The sequence below is a fragment of the Cherax quadricarinatus genome, chromosome 11 (assembly GCF_038502225.1).
Source record: "Cherax quadricarinatus isolate ZL_2023a chromosome 11, ASM3850222v1, whole genome shotgun sequence".
In the NCBI taxonomy this organism is placed as follows: Eukaryota; Metazoa; Arthropoda; class Malacostraca; order Decapoda; family Parastacidae; genus Cherax; species Cherax quadricarinatus.
The window spans coordinates 8,088,880-8,111,829 of record NC_091302.1 but is presented as its reverse complement, the minus strand read 5'-3'; the positions used below and the strand labels follow the sequence as shown (position 1 = coordinate 8,111,829).

At 48.5% G+C, this 22,950-nt stretch overlaps 1 protein-coding gene across 1 annotated transcript; it reads left to right on the top strand.

Moving 5' to 3' along the window:
* Nucleotides 1-427: 427 nt before the first annotated feature.
* LOC128687687 (flagellar attachment zone protein 1) lies at nt 428-22,084 on the top strand. Its single transcript, XM_070083948.1, has 3 exons — nt 428-1,720; nt 16,247-16,392; nt 20,399-22,084. The coding sequence occupies exons 1-3, from the start codon at nt 685-687 to the stop codon at nt 20,567-20,569; spliced, it is 1,353 nt and encodes a 450-aa protein (XP_069940049.1). The 5' UTR covers nt 428-684; the 3' UTR covers nt 20,570-22,084.
* Nucleotides 22,085-22,950: the final 866 nt, after the last annotated feature.

Genomic DNA, 22,950 nt, shown 5'->3' with positions numbered 1-22,950 from the left:
CCACACAAGAATACTTTCATCCCTAAAATACATATTAAAGTAAGCAACATAGTATCTACTTCTTCCTCTTCTTCCTTTTCTTCTCGTTTTTCTTCTTCTCCTCCTCCTCCTCCTCCTACATAACAACAGTCACTATGCTGTGCTGACCTCAATCTTACCTGAGTAAAGCCTTGCAACTGCTCACATGTTACCACAGACTTGATCCTCACATCTATTATGTACTATTATTCCACCGTTGAATAACAACGAGCTTCTATTTTCCAATGCTCTGGCGCAGTGGGGTGTGGCTAACAGGACCCAGGATGTGGCCTGAAGGATCAATGATGTGGCAGACGAGTCTATAAGTATGAAGAAAGTGAAGGGAACTGGCCACCTTTCCTGGTTCCCGACTACATAAAGGGGATTTAGGAGCTTGTGGGGCAGTAGGCTGGTGTTGTGTTATTGTGTAGGTCGTCCTCAGTGGAGGGAAAAGCATTTATTTGCTCTCGAGTAACTGCTACCTGAAGAAAATGGCACCTATTTACTCTTGATTAATTCTTCGTTGAAAAAAAAAGTTACCTATTGGCTCTTGGTTACTTCTTAGCCGAAGAAAAAGGCAAATATTTGTTCTCGACTCTAGTTTGCTTAATTTCAAGAGACGCAAATTTTTCTTGGAGTGTAGGGGCGCACGAAAGAGGAGTAAAGATGAACGCAGAGGAAGAAAAAGAAGAGACGCCGAAGAAGGGAAAGTCAGCCCTCACGAAGAAAATCATCAAGATCATGACGGTAATAGCCTATGCTTCTGGGGTGTCCAGCGCTGGCTTCCTCCTCTCCCTCTATTATATCATCTTCTGGGACCCCCAGATCACTGGAGTTAGGCCTCCAGGATACCTCCAGGCTGGGCAGATGGTAGGCTTGCCACAGGCTCTCGTAGCTTCAGACCATCAGATGGTAGGTCAGCCACAGGCTCTCGTAGCCTCAAACTATCAGATAGTAGATCAACCACAGGCTGTCGTAGTCTCAAACCATCAGACGGTAGGCCAACCACAGGCCCTCGTAGCTTCAAACCAGGAAATCGTAGACAAACCACAAGCCCTCGTAGCCTCAAACCATGAGATGGTAGATCAACCAGAGGTTGTCGTAGCCTCAAACCAGGAGATCGTAGACCAACCACAGGTTGTCGTAACCTCAACCCAGGAGATGACAGACCAGCCACAGGCCCTCGTAGCCTCAAACAAGGAAACAGACCAACCACAGGTCCTTCTAGTCTCAAACAAGGAGATGGTAGATCAATCACAAGCCCTCGTAGCCTCAAACCAGAAGATGGTAGACCAACCACAGGCTGCCGTAGCCTCAAACCAGGAGATCGTAGACCAACCACAGGTTGTCGTAACCTCAACCCAGGAGATGACAGACCAGCCACAGGCCCTCGTAGCCTCAAACAAGGAAACAGACCAACCACAGGTCCTTCTAGTCTCAAACAAGGAGATGGTAGATCAATCACAAGCCCTCGTAGCCTCAAACCAGAAGATGGTAGACCAACCACAGGCTGTTGTAGCCTCAAACTATCAGATGGAAGACCAACCACAGGCTGTCGTAGCCTCAAATCAGAAGATGGTAGACCAGCCACAAGCCCTCTTAACCTCAAACCTGGTGGTTTTCAAGAAAGATAAACCAAGCTCTTATTCTCATAAGGTCTCCAAAGAGTTCATGGACATTTTATTCAAAAACTTCACTGGAGGTCAGTACGGAGATTTCTTCCCCCCCCCCCCCGAACATTCCTTATAACTGTGTACAATAAAGACAATCGGAGGAATTAGGTACGTGCAATAAAGTATTCTAAACGTGGCGTATGTGTCCGTTTACCTCTTTATTGCAGACTTTACTGCAAGAACTTGGATAATCCTGTGTATTATCATACCTAGCATGCTGTTGTTGTTGTTGTAGTATTACACTGACTAGCATACTGTTGTTGTATAACCTTGATTATCATACTCTGGTATAACCTCACAGATTAACAACACAGCAACAGGAACACTGCAGTATGGTCAGTGTTAGGTATCTAAAGTTGATCAGTGACTCACATGGGCAACATTTGGATATTTTTATTTCTGGAAGGTTTTACCTGTAAAGCAGGCTTCATCAGTTGAATACAGAGGTAGCTAATATACTGGATGTAACTGAAGAATTAACGTTTAGGTGGTCAGTCCCTCTTATTCTTATTCTTATTCTTATTCTCCTCCTCTTCCTCCTCATCTTTTTCTTCTTTTTTCTCTACTTCCTATTATTAATGAGTTTTTACTATCATATATGCTAGGGGTCGAACCGAGTGTCGTAGCAGCGTGTGTGGGTCGGCTCCAGGACTAGCCCAAGAGACAGGAGAGCCTGGAGATAGGTTCTTTAGCACATAAGAAAGATGGAAGGGATGGGGAGAGGATGGACGGAAGTAGGATCAAAAAGACTGTGGATAGATAGGATAGTAGTGGGTAGTTTATTGTGCACCTCGTATCAATCCTCACCCATCCTCCAGAGAGTAGGCACTGTACTTCCCACCTCCAGAACTGTAACATCACCACCCATCCTTCAGAGTGTAGGTACTGTACTTCCCACCTCCATAACTGTAACATCCTCACCCATCCTTCAGACATATATGATAGATATTTGTAGTCATCCCGTTGACCTCACTGCTCTCTCTCTCTCTCTCTCTCTCTCTCTCTCTCTCTGCTTGTTCTTGTTCCTGAGATAGAGAGAGGTCAGTGGCTGGTCTGGTTGGCTTCAGGAGCAGTTGCGTTTATACACAGTGATACTGACAATGAGGGAACTAAGGGGAAGCAGGGAGAACTGAGGGAAAGTAGGTGTAACTAAGGGGAAGTAGTGGGGAAGGGGAAACAGGGGGACTAAGGGGAAGTAGGGAGAACTAAGGGGAAGTAGGGAGAACTAAGAAGAAGCAGGGGGAACTAAGGGGAAGTTGGGAAACTAAGGGGAGGCACGAAGGAAACAAGGAAGCAGCAGGAGAACAAGGAAGGAGCAGGCAGGGAACAAGGAGGTAGCAGAAGGGAAACAAGGAAGCAGCAGGAAGGGAACAAGGATTTAGCAGGAAGGGAACAAGGAGGTAGCAGGAAGAAAAGAAGTAGGCAGCAGGAAGGGAACGAGGCAGCAGGAAGGAAACAAGGAGGCAACAGGAAGGGAACAAGAAGGCAACAGGAAGGGAACAAGAAGGCAACAGGAAGGCGACAAGGAACCAGCAGGAAGGGAAAAAGGAGGCAACAGGAAGGTAACAAGGAGGCAACAGAAAGGCAAAAAGCAGGCAGCACGAAGGGAACAAAGAGGCAGCAGGAAGGAAAAAGGAACAAGCAGAAAGGGAACAAGGATTTAGCAGGAAGGGAACAAGGATTTAGCAGGAAGGGAACAAGGAGGCAGCAGGAAGGGAGCAAGGAGGCAGTAGGAAGGGAACAAGGAGGCAGCAAGAAGGGAACAAGAAGGCAACAGGAAGGGAACAAGGAGGCAGCAGGAAGGGAACAAGGAGGCAGCAGGAAGGGAACAAGGAGGCAGCAGGAAGGGAACAAGGAGGCAGAAGGGAGGGAACAAGGAGGAAGTAGGAAGGGAACAAGGAGGCAGTAGGAAGGGAACAAGGAGGCAGCAGGAAGGGAACAAGGAGGCAGCAGGAAGAGAACAAGGAGGCAGCAGGAAGCGAACAAGGAACACGCAGGAAGGGAATAAGGAGGCAGCAGGAAGGGAACAAGAAGGCAGCAGGAAGGGAACAAGGAGGCAGAAGGAAGGGAACAAGGAGGAAGTAGGAAGGGAACAAGGAGGCAGCAGGAATGGAACAAGGAGGCAGCAGGAAGGGAACAAGGAGGCAGCAGGAAGGGAAAAAGTAGGCAGTAGGAAGCTAACAAGGAGGCAACAGGAAGGGAACAAGGAGGCAGCAGGAAGGGAACAAGGAGGCAGCAGGAAGGGAGCAAGGAGGCAGCAGGAAGGGAACAAGGAGGCAGCAGGAAGACAACAAGGAGGAAGCAGGAAGAGAGCAAGGAGGCAGCAGGAAGAGAACAAGGAGGCAGCAGGAAGGGAACAAGGAGGCAGCAGGAAGGGAACAAAGAGGCAGCAGAAAGAGAACAAAGAGGCAGCAGGAAGGGAACAAGGAGGCAGCAGGAAGGGAACAAGGAGGCAGCAGGAAGGGAACAAGGAACCAGCAGGAAGGGAATAAGGAGGCAGCAGGAAGGGAACAAGGAACCAGCAGGAAGGGAACAAGGATTTAGCAAGAAGGGAACAAGGAGGCAGCAGGAAGGAAGCAAGGAGGCAGCAGGAAGGGAACAAGAAGGCAGCAGGAATGGAACAAGGAACCAGCAGGAAGGGAACAAGGATTTAGCAGGAAGGGAACAAGGATTTAGCAGGAAGGGAGCAAGGAGGCAGCAGGAAGGGAACAAGGAGGCAGCAGGAAGGGAACAAGAAGGCAACAAAAAGGGAACAAGGAGGCAGCAGGAAGAGAACAAGGAGGCAGCAGGAAGGGAACAAAGAGGCAGTAGGAAGGGAACAAGGAGGCAGCAGGAAGGAAACAAGAAAGCAGCAGGAAGGAAACAAGGAGGCAGCAGGAAGGGAACAAGGAGGCAGCAGGAAGGGAACAAGGAGGCAGCAGGAAGGGAACAAGGAGGCAGCAGGAAGGGAACAAGGAGGCAGAAGGAAGGGAACAAGGAGGAAGTAGGAAGGGAACAAGGAGGCAGCAGGAAGGGAACAAGGAGGCAGCAGGCAGGGAACAAGGAAGCAGCAGGAAGGGAACAAGGAACCAGCAGGAAGGGAACAAGGAGGCAACAGGAAGGGAACAAGGAGGCAACAGAAAGGGAACAAGGAGGCAGCAGGAAGGGAACAATTAGGCAGCAGGAAGGGAACAAGGAGGCAGCAGGAAGGGAATAAGGAGGCAGCAGGAAGGAAACAAGGAGGCAGCAGGAAGGGAACAAGGAGGCAGCAGGAAGGGAACAAGGAGGCAGCAGGAAGGGAGCAAGGAGGCAGCAGGAAGGGAACAAGGAGGCAGCAGGAAGACAACAAGGAGGCAGCAGGAAGAGAGCAAGGAGGCAGCAGGAAGAGAACAAGGATGCAGCAGGAAGGGAACAAGGAGGCAGCAGGAAGGGAACAAAGAGGCAGCAGAAAGAGAACAAAGAGGCAGCAGGAAGGGAACAAAGAGGCAGCAGGAAGGGAACAAGGAGGCAGCAGAAAGGGAACAAGGAACCAGCAGGAAGGGAATAAGGAGGCAGCAGGAAGGGAACAAGGAACCAGCAGGAAGGGAACAAGGATTTAGCAAGAAGGGAACAAGGAGGCAGCAGGAAGGAAGCAAGGAGGCAGCAGGAAGGGAACAAGAAGGCAGCAGGAAGGGAACAAGGATTTAGCAGGAAGGGAACAAGGAGGCAGCAGGAAGGGAGCAAGGAGGAAGCAGGAAGGGAACAAGGAGGCAGCAGGAAGGGAACAAGAAGGCAACAAAAAGGGAACAAGGAGGCAGCAGGAAGAGAACAAGGAGGCAGAAGGAAGGGAACAAAGAGGCAGTAGGAAGGGAACAAGGAGGCAGCAGGAAGGAAACAAGAAGGCAGCAGGAAGGGAACAAGGAGGCAGCAGGAAGGGAACAATGAGGCAGAAGGAAGGGAACAAGGAGGAAGTAGGAAGGAAAAAAGGAGGCAGGAGGAAGGGAACAAGGAGGCAGGAGGAAGGGAACAAGGAGGCAGCAGGAAGGGAACAAGGAACCAGCAGGAAGGGAACAAGGAGGCAACAGGAAGGGAACAAGGAGGCAACAGAAAGGGAACAAGGAGGCAGCAGGAAGGGAACAAGGAGGAAGCAGGAAGGGAACAAGGAGGCAGCAGGAAGGGAACAAGGAGGCAGCAGGAAGGAAACAAGGAGGCAGCAGGAAGGAAACAAGGAGGCAGCAGGAAGGGAACAAGGAGGCAGCAGGAAGGGAACAAGGAGGCAGCAGGAAGGGAACAAGGATGCAGCAGGAAGGGAACAAGGAGGCAGCAGGAAGGGAACAAGGAGGCAGCAGGAAGGGAACAAGGAGGCAGCAGGAAGGGAACAAGGAGGCAGCAGGAAGGGAATAAGAAGGCAGCAGGAAGGGAACAAGGAGGCAACAGGAAGGGAACAAGGAGGCAGCAGGAAGGGAACAAGGAGGCAGCAGGAAGGGAACAAAACGGCAGCAGGAAGGGAACAAGGAGGCAGCAGGAAGGGAACAAGAAGACAGCAGGAAGGGAACAAGGAGGCAGCAGGAAGGGAACAAGGAGGCAGCAGGAAGGGAACAAGGAGGCAGCAGGAAGGGAACAAGGAGGCAGCAGGAAGGGAACAAGGAGGCAGCAGGAAGGGAACAAGGAGGCAGCTGGAAGGGAACAAGGAGGCAGCAGGAAGGGAACAAGGAGGCAGCAGGAAGGGAACAAGGAGGCAGTAGGAAGGGAACAAGGAGGCAGCAGAAAATTAACAAGGAGGCAGCAGGAAGGGAACAAGGAGGCAGCAGGAAGGGAACAAGGAACCAGCAGGAAGGGGACAAGGAGGCAGTAGGAAGGGAACAAGGAGGCAGCAGAAAATTAACAAGGAGGCAGCAGGAAGGGAACAAGGAGGCAGCAGGAAGGGAACAAGGAACCAGCAGGAAGGGAATAAGGAGGCAGCAGGAAGGGAACAAGGAGGCAGAAGGAAGGGAACAAGGAACCAGCAGGAAGGGAACAAGGAGGCAGCAGGAAGGGAACAAGGAGGCAGCAGGAAGGGAATAAGGAGGCAGCAGGAAGGGAACAAGGAGGCAGCAGGAAGGGAACAAGGAGGCAGCAGGAAGGGAACAAGGAGGCAGCAGGAAGGGAACAAGGAGGCAGCAGGAAGGGAACAAGGAGGCGGCAGGAAGGGAACAAGGAGGCAGCAGGAAGGGAACAAGGAGGCAGCAGGAAGGGAACAAGGAGGCAGCAGGAAGGGAACAAGGAGGCAGCAGGAAGGGAACAAGGAGGCAGCAGGAAGGGAACAAGGAGGCAGCAGGAAGGGAACAAGAAGGCAGCAGGAAGGGAACAAGGAGGCAGCAGGAAGGGAACAAGGAGGCAGCAGGAAGGGAACAAGGATGCAGCAGGAAGGGAACAAGGAGGCAGCAGGAAGGGAACAAGGAGGCAGCAGGAAGGGAACAAGGAGGCAGCAGGAAGGGAACAAGGAGGCAGCAGGAAGGGAACAAGAAGGCAGCAGGAAGGGAACAAGGAGGCAGCAGGAAGGGAACAAGGAGGCAGCAGGAAGGGAACAAGGAGGCAGCAGGAAGGGAACAAGGAGGCAGCAGGAAGGGAACAAGGAGGCAGCAGGAAGGGAACAAGGAGGCAGTAGGAAGGGAACAAGGAGGCAGCAGGAAGGGAACAAGGAGGCAGCAGGAAGGGAACAAGGAGGCAGCAGGAAGGGAAGAAGGAGGCAGCAGGAAGGGAACAAGGAGGCAGCAGGAAGGGAACAAGGAGGCAGCAGGAAGGGAACAAGGAGGCAGCAGGAAGGGAACAAGAAGGCAGCAGGAAGGGAACAAGGAGGCAGCAGGAAGGGAACAAGGAGGCAGCAGGAAGGGAACAAGGAGGCAGCAGGAAGGGAACAAGGAGGCAGCAGGAAGGGAACAAGGAGGCAGCAGGAAGGGAACAAGGAGGCAGCAGGAAGGGAACAAGGAGGCAGCAGGAAGGGAACAAGGAGGCAGCAGGAAGGGAACAAGGAGGCAGCAGGAAGGGAACAAGGAGGCAGCAGGAAGGGAACAAGGAGGCAGCAGGAAGGGAACAAGGAGGCAGCAGGAAGGGAACAAGGAGGCAGCAGGAAGGGAACAAGGAGGCAGCAGGAAGGGAACAAGGAGGCAACAGGAAGGGAACAAGGAGGCAGCAGGAAGGGAACAAGGAGGCAGCAGGAAGGGAACAAGGAGGCGGCAGGAAGGGAACAAGGAGGCAGCTGGTTCTGGGTTACGTGTTAGAGGTAAACACAAATATACAAGAGAAGGGTGTGTGGTATTAACCACCTGGCTGCCACCACCTGGCTGCCACCACCTGGCTGCCACCACCTGGCTGCCACCACCTGCGTGCCACCACCTGGCTGCCACCACCTGCGTGCCACCACCTACCTGCCTGCCTACCACCATCTACCTACCACCCCCTACCTGCCTGCCTGCCACCACCTGGCTGCCACCTGCCTGGCTGCCACCACCTAGCTACCACCACCTACCTGCCTGCCTGCCACCACCTGGCTGCCACCTGCCTGGCTGCCACCACCTAGCTACCACCACCTACCTGCCTGCCTGCCACAACCTAGCTACCACCACCTACCTGCCACCACCTACCTGCCTGGCTGCCAGCACCTGGCTGCCACCACCTGGCTGCCACCACCTGGCTACCACCTGGCTGCCACCACCTGCCTGCCTGCCACCACCTACCTGCCTGGCTGGCACCTGCCTGCCTGCCACCACCTACCTGCCTGGCTGGCACCTGCCTGCCTGCCACCACCTAGCTGCAATCGTTCAGTAAGCTCTGTGGGGGTAAAGTCACAGTTCCTGGTCTTGCTTCATACTCATAACGTACTTATACTCAAAACATCGTATGATAGTATTATACCTTTTCTTGAAGCAACGAACTGTTTTTTACATGTAAACAGAAGCAACACTGTTCGACTTCCGGTCCAGTATTGTTTATTCATGTTTGTGTGTGTGCTTATCTATTTATGGTTACATGGGTCGATTCACAGCTCCTGTGCATACATACTATATTTGTTTTACAGAATTGTGCTTGTGGATATCGTGTGTAAAGAGTCGTGAAGAATTCTTTGTTAACATTCCTGAAGGCTAAGTTTGCCTTACACAGTCTGTCTAAACCAAACAGTTTACATCCGGTGTAATGCTCACTCCAACGTCATTTTTTCTCCTCCATACCTGCAGTTTTTCACTTCCTACTCCACATTTCGTATCCAATCCTCTCTCCACCAAATTACATAACGATGAATGAACTGATCTCCAACAGCCACTTCTTCGCCCACCCTTCTAACACGTCTTTTGTTTGTATTGTTCTCAACAGTGTCACATGACCTGCAAACAGGTTGTTTACAAATATCAAGAACAGTTATATCCCTAGCACTGAGCCTTGGGGGACCTCACTGTTTACCTTCAACTTGACACTTCTTCCAACACTGTCACTTTCCGTCTTGTCTTTTAAGAACCTTTTGATTGATTTTATACTCTCTTCTTTTATCCCTACTTGCTGATATAGTTTGTGGAGTCTTGGTTGTAAAATCGTGTCCAATAGTTCTTTATAGTCCATAAAGATGCAGTCTGTCCATCAATGTCTTTCTTGGTATGTCTCAGTAATCCTCTAACAGACCTCCAGGAGACTGCTGGACTCTGAAGACTTAAGTCAGGATGTTACAGTGGTGGAGATGGGAAGTACAGTGCCTGCACTCTCAAGGATGGGTGGTGTTATAGTCTTGGAGGTGGGAAGTACAGTACCTGCACTCTGAAGGATGGGTGGTGATGTTACAGTCCTGGAGGTGGTGGGAAGTACAGTACCTGCACTCTGAAGGATGGGTGGTGATGTTACAGTCCTGGAGGTGGTGGGAAGTACAGTACCTGCACTCTGAAGGATGGGTGGTGATGTTACAGTCCTGGAGGTGGGAAGTACAGTACCTACACTCTGAAGGATGGGTGGTGATGTTACAGTCCTGGAGGTGGGAAGTACAGTACCTGCACTCTGAAGGATGGGTGGTGATGTTACAGTCCTGGAGGTGGGAAGTACAGTACCTGCACTCTGAAGGATGGGTGGTGATGTTACAGTCTTGGAGGTGGGAAGTACAGTACCTGCACTCTGAAGGATGGGTGGTGATGTTACAGTCCTGGTGGTGGGAAGTACAGTACCTACACTCTGAAGGATGGGTGGTGATGTTACAGTCCTGGAGGTGGGAAGTACAGTACCTACACTCTGAAGGATGGGTGGTGATGTTACGGTCCTGGAGGTGGGAAGTACAGTGCCTGCACTCTGAAGGATGGGTGGTGATGTTACAGTGGTGGAGGTGGGAAGTACAGTGCCTGCACTCTCAAAGATGGGTGGTGATGTTACAGTCCCGGAGGTGGGAAGTACAGTACTTGCACTCTGAAGGATGGGCAGTGATGTTACAGTCCTGGAGGTGGGAAGTACAGTGCCTGCACTCTGAAGGATGGGTGGTGATGTTACAGTTCAGGAGGTGGGAAGTACAGTACCTGCACTCTGAAGGGTGGGTGGTGATGTTTCAGTCCTGGAGGAAGGACTTGCAGTACCTGCACTCTGAAGGATGGGTGGTGATGTTACAGTCCTGGAGGTGGGAAGTACAGTACCTGCACTCTGAAGGATGGGTGATGTTACAGTCCTGGAGGTGGGAAGTACAGTACCTGCACTCTGAAGGATGGGTGAGGATGTTACAGTCCAGGAGGTGGGAGGTACAGTACCTGTACTCTGAAGGATGAATGGTGATGTTACAGTCATGGAGGTGGGAAGTACAGTACCTGCACTCTGAAGGATGAGTGGTGATGTTACAGTCCTGGAGGTGGGAAGTACAGTACCTGCACTCTGAAGGATGGGTGGTGATGTTACAGTCTTCGACGTGGGAAGTACAGTACCTGCACTCTGAAGGATGGGTGGTGATGTTGCAGTCTTGGAGGTGGGAAGTACAGTACCTGCACTCTGAAGGATGGGTGCTGAAGTTACAGTCCTGGAGGTGGGAAGTATAGTACCTGTACTCTGAAGGATGGGTGGTGATATTACAGTCCTGGAGGTGGGAAGTACAGTACCTGCACACTGAAGGATGGGTGGTGATGTTACAGTCCTGGAGGTGGGAAGTACAGTACCTGCACTCTGAAGGATGGGTGGTGACGTTAAAGTCTTGTAGGTGGGAAGTACAGTACCTGCACTCTGACGGATGGGTGGTGATGTTAGGGTCTTGGAGGTGGGAAGTACAGTACCTGCACTCTGAAGGATGGGTGGTGATATTACAGTCCTGGAGGTGGGAAGTACAGTACCTGCACTCTGAAGGATGGGTGGTGACGTTAAAGTCTTGGAGGTGGGAAGTACAGTACCTGCACTCTGACGGATGGGTGGTGATGTTACAGTCTTGGAGGTGGGAAGTACAGTACCTGCACTCTGAAGGATGGGTGGTGATGTTACAGTCCTGGAGGTGGGAAGTACAGTACCTGCACTCTGAAGGATGGGTGGTGATGTTACAGTCTTCGAGGTGGGAAGTACACTACCTGCACTCTGAAGGATGGGTGGTGATGTTACAGTTCTGGAAGTGGGAAGTACAGTACCTGCACTCTGAAGGATGGGTGGTGATGTTACAGTCCTGGAGAGATGCCAAGCCCATGATGATCCTTTTCAAATCACTTGTTCTCTCTAGGCTGGAATACTGCTGTACATTAACATCTCCATACAAAGCAGGTGAAATCGCAGATCTAGAGAGTGTACAGAGATCCTTTACTGCACGTATAAGTTCTGTCAAGCACCTTAACTACTGGGAACGCTTGGAAGCACTTGACTTGTACTCGTTGGAACGCAGGAGGGAGAGATATATCATAATATACACTTGGAAAATCTTGGAAGGAATGGTCCCAAATCTGCACACAGAAATCACTCCTTACGAAAGTAAAAGACTGGGCAGGCGATGCAAAATGCCGCCAATAAAAAGTAGGGGCGCCATTGGTACACTAAGAGAAAACACCATAAGTGTCCGGGGCCCAAAACTGTTCAACAGCCTCCCATCAAGCATTAGGGGAATTGCCAATAAACCCCTGGCTGCCTTCAAGAGAGAGCTGGACAGATACCTAAAGTCAGTGCCGGATCAGCCGGGCTGTGGCTCGTACGTCGGACTGCGTGCGGCCAGCAGTAACAGCCTAGTTGATCAGGCCCTGATCCATCGGAAGGCCTGGTCATGGACCGGGCCGCGGGGGCGTTGATCCCCGGAATAACCTCCAGGTAACCTCCAGGTAGGTTACCCACTGCTTAAATAATCACTCTCCATGGCAGTGTACATTACTCAAAAGACGTGGTGATTATTACAACAGTCAACTTAGAGCAAGACTGAAAGGACTAAGTTTATTATTGGTCAAAAGTGAAGCTTTTAACCAATAAATCCACTAGAATACAAAGCAGGCATGTACTTACAGTAGTGTTGGGAGCTGCGAGTCGAGTGATTCACTGTTTGACCAGAGCCCCATACGTCACCTTTCGAGGGGGGGGGGAAGAGGGAGGGGAAGGGATAGCGGGAGCCAGACTGACCCTACGTTAACAAGCAGCCGGCAATCAAACTATCACTTTAGGGGTAGGGGGGGGGGGAAGAAAAGGCCGGAAAAACGGGAGCGTGACTTACCCTACCTTAACTAGTAGCCGGTAATGAAACTATTGTTACTAAATTGCTACAGTACCTGCACTCTGAAGGATGGGTGGTGATGTTACAGTCCTGGAGGAAGGATGGGTGGTGATGTTACAGTCCTGGAGGAAGGATGGGTGGTGATGTTACAGTCCTGGAGGTGGGAAGTACAGTGCCTGTACTCTGAAGGATGGGTGGTGATGTTACAGTCCTGGAGGTGGGAAGTACAGTACCTGTACTCTGACGGATGGGTGGTGATGTTACAGTCCTGGAGGAAGGATGGGAGGAGATGTTACAGTCCTGGAGGTGGGAAGTACAGTACTTGCACTCTGAAGGATGGGTGGTGATGTTACAGTCCTGGAGGTGGGAAGTACAGTACCTGCACTCTGAAGGATGGGTGGTGATGTTACAGTCCTGGAGGTGGGAAGTACAGTACCTGTACTCTGAAGGATGGGTGGTGATGTTACAGTCCTGGCGGCGGGAAGTACAGTACCTGTACTCTGAAGGATGGGTGGTGATGTTACAGTCCTGGAGGTGGGAAGTACAGTGCCTGTACTCTGAAGGATGGGTGGTGATGTTACAGTCCTGGAGGTGGGAAGTACAGTACCTGTACTCTGAAGGATGGGTGGTGATGTTACAGTCCTGGAGGTGGGAAGTATAGTACCTGTACTCTGAAGGATGAGTGGTGATGTTACAGTCATGGCGGTGGGAAGTACAGTACCTGTACTCTGAAGGATGGGTGGTGATGTTACAGTCCTGGAGGTGGGAAGTACAGTACCTGTACTCTGAAGGATGAGTGGTGATGTTACAGTCCTGGCGGTGGGAAGTACAGTACCTGTACTCTGAAGGATGGGTGGTGATGTTACAGTCCTGGAGGTGGGAAGTACAGTACCTACACTCTGAAGGATGGGTGGTGGTGTTACAGTCCTGGAGGTGAGAAGTACAGTACCTGCACTCTGAAGGATGGGAGGTGATGTTACAGTCCTGGAGGTGGGAAGTACAGTACCTGCACTCTGAAGGGTGGGAGGTGATGTTACAGTTCTGGAGGTGGGAAGTACAGTACCTGCACTCTGAAGGATGGGTGGTGATGTTACAGTCCTGGAGGTGGGAAGTACAGTACCTGCACTCTGAAGGATGGGTGGTGATGTTACAGTCCTGGAGGTGGGAAGTACAGTACCTACACTCTGAAGGATGGGTGAGGATGTTACAGTCCTGGAGGTGGGAAGTACAGTACCTGCACTCTGAAGGATGGGTGGTGATGTTACAGTCCTGGAGGTGGGAAGTACAGTACCTGCACTCTGAAGGATGGGAGGTGATGTTACAATTCTGGAGGTGGAAAGTACAGTACCTGTACTCTGAAGGATGGGTGGTGATGTTACAGTCCTGGAGGTGGGAAGTACTGTACCTACACTCTGAAGGATGGGTGGTGATGTTACAGTCCTGGAGGTGGGAAGTACAGTACCTGCACTCTGAAGGATGGGTGGTGATGTTACAGTCCTGGAGGTGGGAAGTACAGTACCTACACTCTGTAGGATGGGTGAGGATGTTACAGTCCTGGAGGTGGGAAGTACAGTACCTGCACTCTGAAGGATGGGTGGTGATGTTACAGTTCTGGAGGTGGGAAGTACAGTACCTGCACTCTGAAGGATGGGAGGTGATGTTACAGTTCTGGAGGTGGGAAGTACAGTACCTGTACTCTGAAGGATGGGTGGTGATGTTACAGTCCTGGAGGTGGGAAGTACAGTACCTACACTCTGAAGGATGGGTGGTGATGTTACAGTCCTGGAGGTGGGAAGTACAGTACCTGTACTCTGAAGGATGGGTGGTGATGTTACAGTCCTGGAGGTGGGAAGTACAGTACCTGCACTCTGAAGGATGGGTGGTGATGTTACAGTCCTGGAGGTGGGAAGTACAGTACCTGCACTCTGAAGGATGGGTGGTGATGTTACAGTCCTGGAGGTGGGAAGTACAGTACCTGCACTCTGAAGGATGAGTGGTGATGTTACAGTCCTGGAGGTGGGAAGTACAGTACCTGTACTCTGAAGGATGGGTGGTGATGTTACAGTCCTGGAGGTGGGAAGTACAGTACCTGCACTCTGAAGGATGAGTGGTGATGTTACAGTCCTGGAGGTGGGAAGTACAGTACCTGTACTCTGAAGGATGAGTGGTGATGTTACAGTCCTGGAGGTGGGAAGTACAGTACCTGCACTCTGAAGGATGAGTGGTGATGTTACAGTCTTGGAGGTGGGAAGTACAGTACCTGTACTCTGAAGGATGGGTGGTGATGTTACAGTCCTGGAGGTGGGAAGTACAGTACCTGCACTCTGAAGGATGGGTGGTGATGTTACAGTCCTGGAGGTGGGAAGTACAGTACCTGCACTCTGAAGGATGGGTGGTGATGTTACAGTCCTGGAGGTGGGAAGTACAGTACCTGCACTCTGAAGGATGGGTGGTGATGTTACAGTCCTGGAGGTGGGAAGTACAGTACCTGCACTCTGAAGGATGGGTGGTGATGTTACAGTCCTGGAGGTGGGAAGTACAGTACCTGCACTCTGAAGGATGGGTGGTGATGTTACAGTCCTGGAGGTGGGAAGTACAGTACCTGTACTCTGAAGGATGGGTGGTGATGTTACAGTCCTGGAGGTGGGAAGTACAGTACCTGTACTCTGAAGGATGGGTGGTGATGTTACAGTCCTGGAGGTGGGAAGTACAGTACCTGCACTCTGAAGGATGGGTGGTGATGTTACAGTCCTGGAGGTGGGAAGTACAGTACCTGCACTCTGAAGGATGGGTGGTGATGTTACAGTCCTGGAGGTGGGAAGTACAGTACCTGTACTCTGAAGGATGAGTGGTGATGTTACAGTCTTGGAGGTGGGAAGTACAGTACCTGCACTCTGAAGGATGGGTGGTGATGTTACAGTCCTGGAGGTGGGAAGTACAGTACCTGTACTCTGAAGGATGGGCAGTGATGTTACAGTCCTGGAGGTGGGAAGTACAGTACCTGCACTCTGAAGGATGGGTGGTGATGTTACAGTCCTGGAGGTGGGAAGTACAGTACCTACACTCTGAAGGATGGGTGGTGATGTTACAGTCCTGGAGGTGGGAAGTACAGTACCTGCACTCTGAAGGATGGGTGGTGATGTTACAGTCCTGGAGGTGGGAAGTACAGTACCTACACTCTGAAGGATGGGTGGTGATGTTACGTACCAGTCAGCTATTTTATACAGCTCTTATGTATGGTTGAAATTTGCGTAAACAAAACGGGAATATCACATCCAAGACTGAGCAGCATAAAGAAGTGTCTTTATATTATCTGCTGTTCAATTTTAACTCATTTATATAAATTGCATTTACTAACTGGCATACAGAAGAACTTTATTTACTGCATTTACTTAATATGTCTGGTAACTTAGTTCAGGAACTAGATCTACATTCCAATTTGTTTGGATTATATCTATCTGCCTCTCATTACCACATAACAGATGACCCTGAGGCGTTTAGTTTCCCCATTACCAGTTCCTCCCACTTCTACTATTACTACGACTACCACTCAATTTCTACTACAATTGCTACTACCATTACTATTGTTCCTTTCATCCTTCACTCCCGTTTCCCTCTCTTGAGCCACTAAAACTACTCTCCCTAGTTTCTACTAACACTATTACTTCTATTACTATTTCCACTACCAGCATTACCATTACTAGTACTTCTTGTTCTTCCTCTCTTGGTCTCGTCCCTCTCCCCCTCGCCTATATACACTGGCTCACTCACTCTTTTGTGTCAGTGTGACTTTGTAAATGGTCCAAGTCGGATCGAAACGTCGTTGTAAGTTTCTCTCCCATATGTGCGGGTTATCTGTATATTACAGTTATTACGATATATTACCTAACTTGTCTTTGTCTTGTTTATATGTTCTCTTTGTCTTGTTTTTCAGAAGAAATAGCAGCAGCCAGCGACCTAAGGGAGGGTCAGCCCACGCCCAAGGTGCTCCCTGTCTTCAAGGATGGGTACGACGGTGCCCCCGCCGCCCACTTTACGCCCACACAGCCCCTGCCCGCCCACCGCTTTGAATCTTCACAGGTAAGGGTCTGTAACGATCATACTAAAGAAAACAGATAATCCTTTTAAGAAAGATAATCAAATGAAAGCAGTGAAATACTCGGGGCAACCAGCAATGTCAGTGTTATTCTGATTCACGTGAAGCACTAAAATCGTGCGGGTCATTCAGGACGAGGAGTGTGAGAGAAGACACATACATGCAGTTATTATGTTTATTAAAGCAAACGTGTGGCTTCTTCAGTCCTAATACATAGATAAGTCGTACACACATGTGGTAAGGGAGATCAGGCGAGGTACTGAAGTACATGTGTGCGTGTGTGTGTGTGTGTGTGTGTGTGTGTGTGTGTGTGTGTGTGTGTGTGTGGGTAATTATTATTATTATTATTATTATAATCAAAAAGAAGCGCTAAACCGCAAGGGCTATACAGCGCTGCGTGTGTGTGGGTAAGAATATATTGAAATAGTTGGAGACAATGAAGGTATCCTAGTCCTGTGATAGTGTTGGAAATTGGTATGTGAGAAGCTGTTAAGCGTTTCCCTCTATGTGTGAACCATTCATGGGTGACTAGTTTAGTGTCACCTCATCTTATGAGGTGCACACACTCACATACAGACACACACACACGCACATACAGACACACACACATACAGACACACACACACACACACACACACATACAGACACACACACACACACACGCACATACAGACACACACACACGCACATACAGACACACACACACGCACATACAGACACACACACACACACACACACACACACACACACACACATACATACACACACACACACATACACACATACACACATACACACACACACACACACACACACACACACTTGTCAGGAAGACAGCAGCGAGTCATGGTATGTGGCGAGGTGTCAGAGTGGGCACCTGTGACCAGCGGGGTCCCGCAGGGGTCAGTCCTAGGACCAGTGCTGTTTCTGGTATTTGTGAACGACATGACGGAAGGAATAGACTCTGAGGTGTCCCTGTTTGCAGATGACGTGAAGTTGATGAGAAGAATTCACTCGATCGAAGACCAGGCAGAACTACAAAGGGATCTGGACAGGCTGCAGACCTGGTCCAGCAATTGGCTCCTGGAGTTCAATCCCACCAAGTGCAAAGTCATGAAGATTGGGGAAGGGCAAAGAAGAACGCAGACGGAGTACAGTCTAGGGGGCCAGAGACTACAAACCTCACTCAAGGAAAAAGATCTTGGGGTGAGTATAACACCAGGCACATCTCCTGAAGCGCACATCAACCAAATAACTGCTGCAGCATATGGGCGCCTAGCAAACCTCAGAACAGCATTCCGACATCTTAATAAGGAATCATTCAGGACCCTGTACACCGTGTATGTTAGGCCCATATTGGAGTATGCGGCACCAGTTTGGAACCCACACCTAGCCAAGCACGTGAAGAAACTAGAGAAAGTGCAAAGGTTTGCAACAAGACTAGTCCCAGAGCTAAGAGGTATGTCCTACGAGGAGAGGTTAAGGGAAATCAACCTGACGACACTGGAGGACAGGAGAGATAGGGAGGACATGATAACGACATACAAAATACTGAGAGGAATTGACAAGGTGGACAAAGACAGGATGTTCCAGAGATTGGACACAGTAACAAGGGGACACAGTTGGAAGTTGAAGACACAGATTAATCACAGGGATGTTAGGAAGTATTTCTTCAGCCACAGAGTAGTCAGTAAGTGGAATAGTTTGGGAAGCGATGTAGTGGAGGCGATGTAGGTATGTCCTACGAGGAGAGGTTAAGGGAAATCAACCTGACGACACTGGAGGACAGGAGAGATAGGGAGGACATGATAACGACATACAAAATACTGAGAGGAATTGACAAGGTGGACAAAGACAGGATGTTCCAGAGATTGGACACAGTAACAAGGGGACACAGTTGGATGGTATGTCCTACGAGGAGAGGTTAAGGGAAATCAACCTGACGACACTGGAGGACAGGAGAGATAGGGAGGACATGATAACGACATACAAAATACTGAGAGGAATTGACAAGGTGGACAAAGACAGGATGTTCCAGAGATTGGACACAGTAACAAGGGGACACAGTTGGAAGTTGAAGACACAGATTAATCACAGGGATGTTAGGAAGTATTTCTTCAGCCACAGAGTAGTCAGTAAGTGGAATAGTTTGGGAAGCGATGTAGTGGAGGCAGGATCCATACATAGCTTTAAGCAGAGGTATGATAAAGCTCACGGCTCAGGGAGAGTGACCTAGTAGCGATCAGTGAAGAGGCGGGGCCAGGAGCTCGGACTCGACCCCCGCAACCTCAACTAGGTGAGTACACACACACGCACACACACACACACACACACACACACACACACACACACACACACACACACACACACACACACACACACACACACAATCACATTAATGCAAATACAATCAAATTGTTTACAATGTCACAATACTTCAATCAACTGGAAAATTCGTGTCTGTATACTAATTTTGTTTTATCCTTCTGGTTGTGTCTGTGTTGCACGCAGTCGCTGTATTTACGGTCACCAGATCTCAGTGTGAGGAACCTTACAGTTTCACCTGTGTATTTCTCGTCGCGTTCCTCACAAGGTATGACACACCCATCCTTAACTAGCTCTCTGCTTCTTACACACTAAATCTTTGATAAAGATGAGAGATCTTGTAGCTCTCATAGGTAACTTGTTGGTAATCTTAGGAAATACACTGGTTACCAGGCTGCTGACTCCTGCCACGATGTATTTAGTCAGTCTTTCTTTGACACCTTTGTTGATATTCCAGCCAAGGATGACTGTGTCCCATTTCTTACAGAGATAAAATTGTGGATGATGCAAATGACCTGAAGCCTGTGAGATGTATGACCACTGATCTGTAAAGTACTGATGCCTAGAATTCTTGAAAGCCTCTTAGAAAAAAAAAACTGTCTTTGTTCTGTTGTTATGGTGATGTTATGGTGTTGTTATGGTGTTGTTATGGTGATGTTATGGTGGGAGTAAAAGCTTAACACTGTGTAGTGATACGAAAAGGAAAAAAAATTATCTGTTTTTTTTTCTTTAACGATAAATTCCTATAGGAATGATGTCTAGTTAGGTGTTATGTACCGTAGTTTAAGGTTCCTAGGAATCATGGCTAGTTAGGTGTAATGTATCGTACTTTAAGGTACCTACGAACGATGGATAGTTAGGTAACTGAGTTAGGTACGGCAGTCACGATATAGTTACCTTCCAAATCATCCACAAATAGATTAGAGAGGGCGCTTTGAGGCGAGCCAGCCAGCCCACCACAGTCTTTTGTTTACATTCGTTGTTAACAAAGCTGAAAGTATAATAACACTTACAAATAAGCGGATAATCATATTGCTACTTGCTTTCTGATACTCTCTTCAGCACATCAACTTTCTGTATACCTGAAGAGTATTCCGGGGGTCACCGCCCCCGCGACCAGGTCCATGACCAGGCCATGACAAACATTCCACCAATGTGTTAAAATGGTATAAAATACCGAAAGCAGTTGGTATCTTTATTGTTGCAACGTTTCGCCTACACAGTAGACTTCTTCAGTCAAGTGCAGACAGTAGGCAGAAGCAGCAGAGATGTGAAGACGATGTAATCAGTCCATCACCCTTGAAGACGTAGTTTTGAGGTGGTCAGTCCCTCAGCCTGGAGAAGAGTTTTGTTCCAGAGTCTGGAACAACGTGAAGTTGAAGCGACAGTATGGAGACTGTCAGAAGGTGAGATGTAGTCTACTAGTAGAAGAAAGAATGTAATCATTGAGAGGGCAGGTCTGAGGGACTGACCACCTCAAAACTACGTCTTCAAGGGTGATGGACTGATTACATCGTCTTCACATCTTTGCTGCTCCTGCCTACTGTCTGTACTCGACTGAAGAAGTCTACTGTGTAGGCGAAACGTTTATATATTTTTATATTCAATACTGAGTAGTGTTCACTGCACTCCTGCTGTTCATTTACACTGTTCGTCCTTTTACAGGTCGTGAACACTGACGCTATTCTGGGTCATTCCTTACATCAGTCTCACAGGAGCACGCGAGAGCACCAGCAGCACGAACAGCAGCAGCAGCGGCACTACCAGATGCAGCGGCATCAACAACAGCACCTGCAGCAGCAACACCAACAGGAGGCCTACACTGCCCTCGCCTGAGATTACATCAACTTAGCATCCTCAGGAAACTACCCACAGATGATTTTCCATCCGAATCCATCTCACGAACACCGTAGATGATCCGCCAGTCACGAACGACAACAGGATTTGCTAGCCAGATTAATTAACCAAGCAAGTCAACAAACATGAGAATTGTCTGCCTGTTACCGGAAGAAACCAGAGTAGGTTACGATTTGTCTGCAACATGTGGTAGATTAAGACACATGTGCAACAGCTGGGCATCTTTATTGATGAAACGTTTCGCTTACACAGTAGACTTCTTCAGTCAAATACAAAGAGAGCAGTAGTAATGAAATAAAGATAATGTAATCAGTCCCTCAGCCTGGAGAAGAGTTCAACTTCATGGTCTGGAACGACATCGTTCCAGACCATGAAGCTGAACTCTTCTCCAGGCTGAGGGACTGACCACCTCAAATACTTTTTCTCCAAGGTTGATGGACTGATTGCATCATCTTTATTTCATTTCTACTGCTTGCTTTGTATTTGACTGAAGAAGTCTACTGTGTAGGCGAAACGTTTCATCAATAAAGATACCCAACTGTTACACTTGTGTCTTACTCTTCAACTTGTCGGTATTTTATACCGATAAATAAAATACTTCTGTGTGTAGAAGTCAAGGTTTAAATGAGTCAGTTCCACGAAAAAAAGACAAATCGAACGGGTAGTGAACAAGAAAAGTCAAATTTCAATATACACAAATAACTATGCACACAAGAGAGAGAGGGTTACGACGACGTTTCGGTCCGACTTGGACGACTTTGTAACTGGTCCAAATGTCGTGGGGGTTCGGAAGGAGATATGATGGTGAAGATAAACACACTGGTTGGATGGTAACGCTATATATTGTCAGACTGTGGTAAGAGGTGGGAGCCCAGGCCTGCCTTGTTCTGCCTGCTTGTATGACTATCCGTGGAGTGAGGACGAGGCAGCGCCTCTCACTCACTCATGCTGTATTCCGTGACGTCATACAGTCACAGGCCTAGGGATCTTCTATATAAAGCACATGGATGGTACTATAATACTCAGCTAATCTATGCACACAACACATGTAAAGGAAGATCAGCAACTATGCTGAAAAAAATCGGACCGAAACGTCGTGGTAAGCTCCTCTCTCCTATGTGCGGGTTATTTGTGTATTGTTCCAGTTACGGTATTGTGCTTTTTTTTTCTCTTTTCTAAGTTTCAATATTCTCCAGAGGCAACACACAGGCATTATCAGAATTTAAGACCGCGGGGTCATAAACAAAATTGAGAAATTTGACCAAAAAAAAATTTCCCAGTCAAATGGGAATTTGTATATGTATGGCTGCACAGGCGTCTAATTCAAATGGGAATTTCTTGGTCGTTTGTGATTTTAGGAAAAGCAGCCCCTGCAGCCCCTGCAGCCCCTCCAGTCCACCAACTACTGCTTCAACCCCGAAAGCAATCTGTTAGGCGCTGACACAATGTACATAATGTATGCACAGATAACCATAAAGAAAAATGTTCATAGAATTAAGTATACACATCCTGTAAACAGTTTGTATGAAGCTCGTATCACTTCAATTGATTTGATTTATATACGTATATATATATATATATATATATATATATATATATATATATATATATATATATATATATATATATATATATATATATATACATGTACATATATATATATATATATATATATATATATATATATATATATATATATATATATATATATATATATATATATATATATATACATACAAATTTTCTTTGCGGATTTTGCTGTTGTGTGAGAGTAGCACCTTAGCAGGGTGTACCCGTGAGTGTTCACGACTACAGTCAGGTCCACTTGGTACAAGTACAGCTGGGACAAAACCCACAAAGTGTGGAACAAAGACAAGTGTGCAACACTTAAGTGCAGATGAACAAGACACAACACTTGGGTATCTCCATCACCCATAAAGATACCCAAGAGTTTCAACATTCCACACCATTTATAACACTTAAAGGCATTGAATCAGGAGACATTTCGCCCACAAGGGGGCGAAACGATGCCTTAAGTGTTGCACATGTGTCTTTATTCTTTTTATTCGTCTTAATCTTCTTCCTAAGAGCACGAAGAACTTAAAAGTCTCCTCTTGAACCCACTCTTCAAGACCCACCGTGAGAAACCGTGGTCTACACTGGATCAAAACATTGTACTGCCGACAACACTGAAGAAACTACACACACTGCAGACCAAGCTTTTATTAGGACAGCCTTTCGCTCTGTATAGAGCTTTGTCAAGTTATGTTTCACTCTGCACAGAGCTTCATTAAGGCATGTTTCACCTTCTGTAGAGTTTCAAGACGTGTTTCATTCTGTAGAGCTTCAAGACGTGTTTC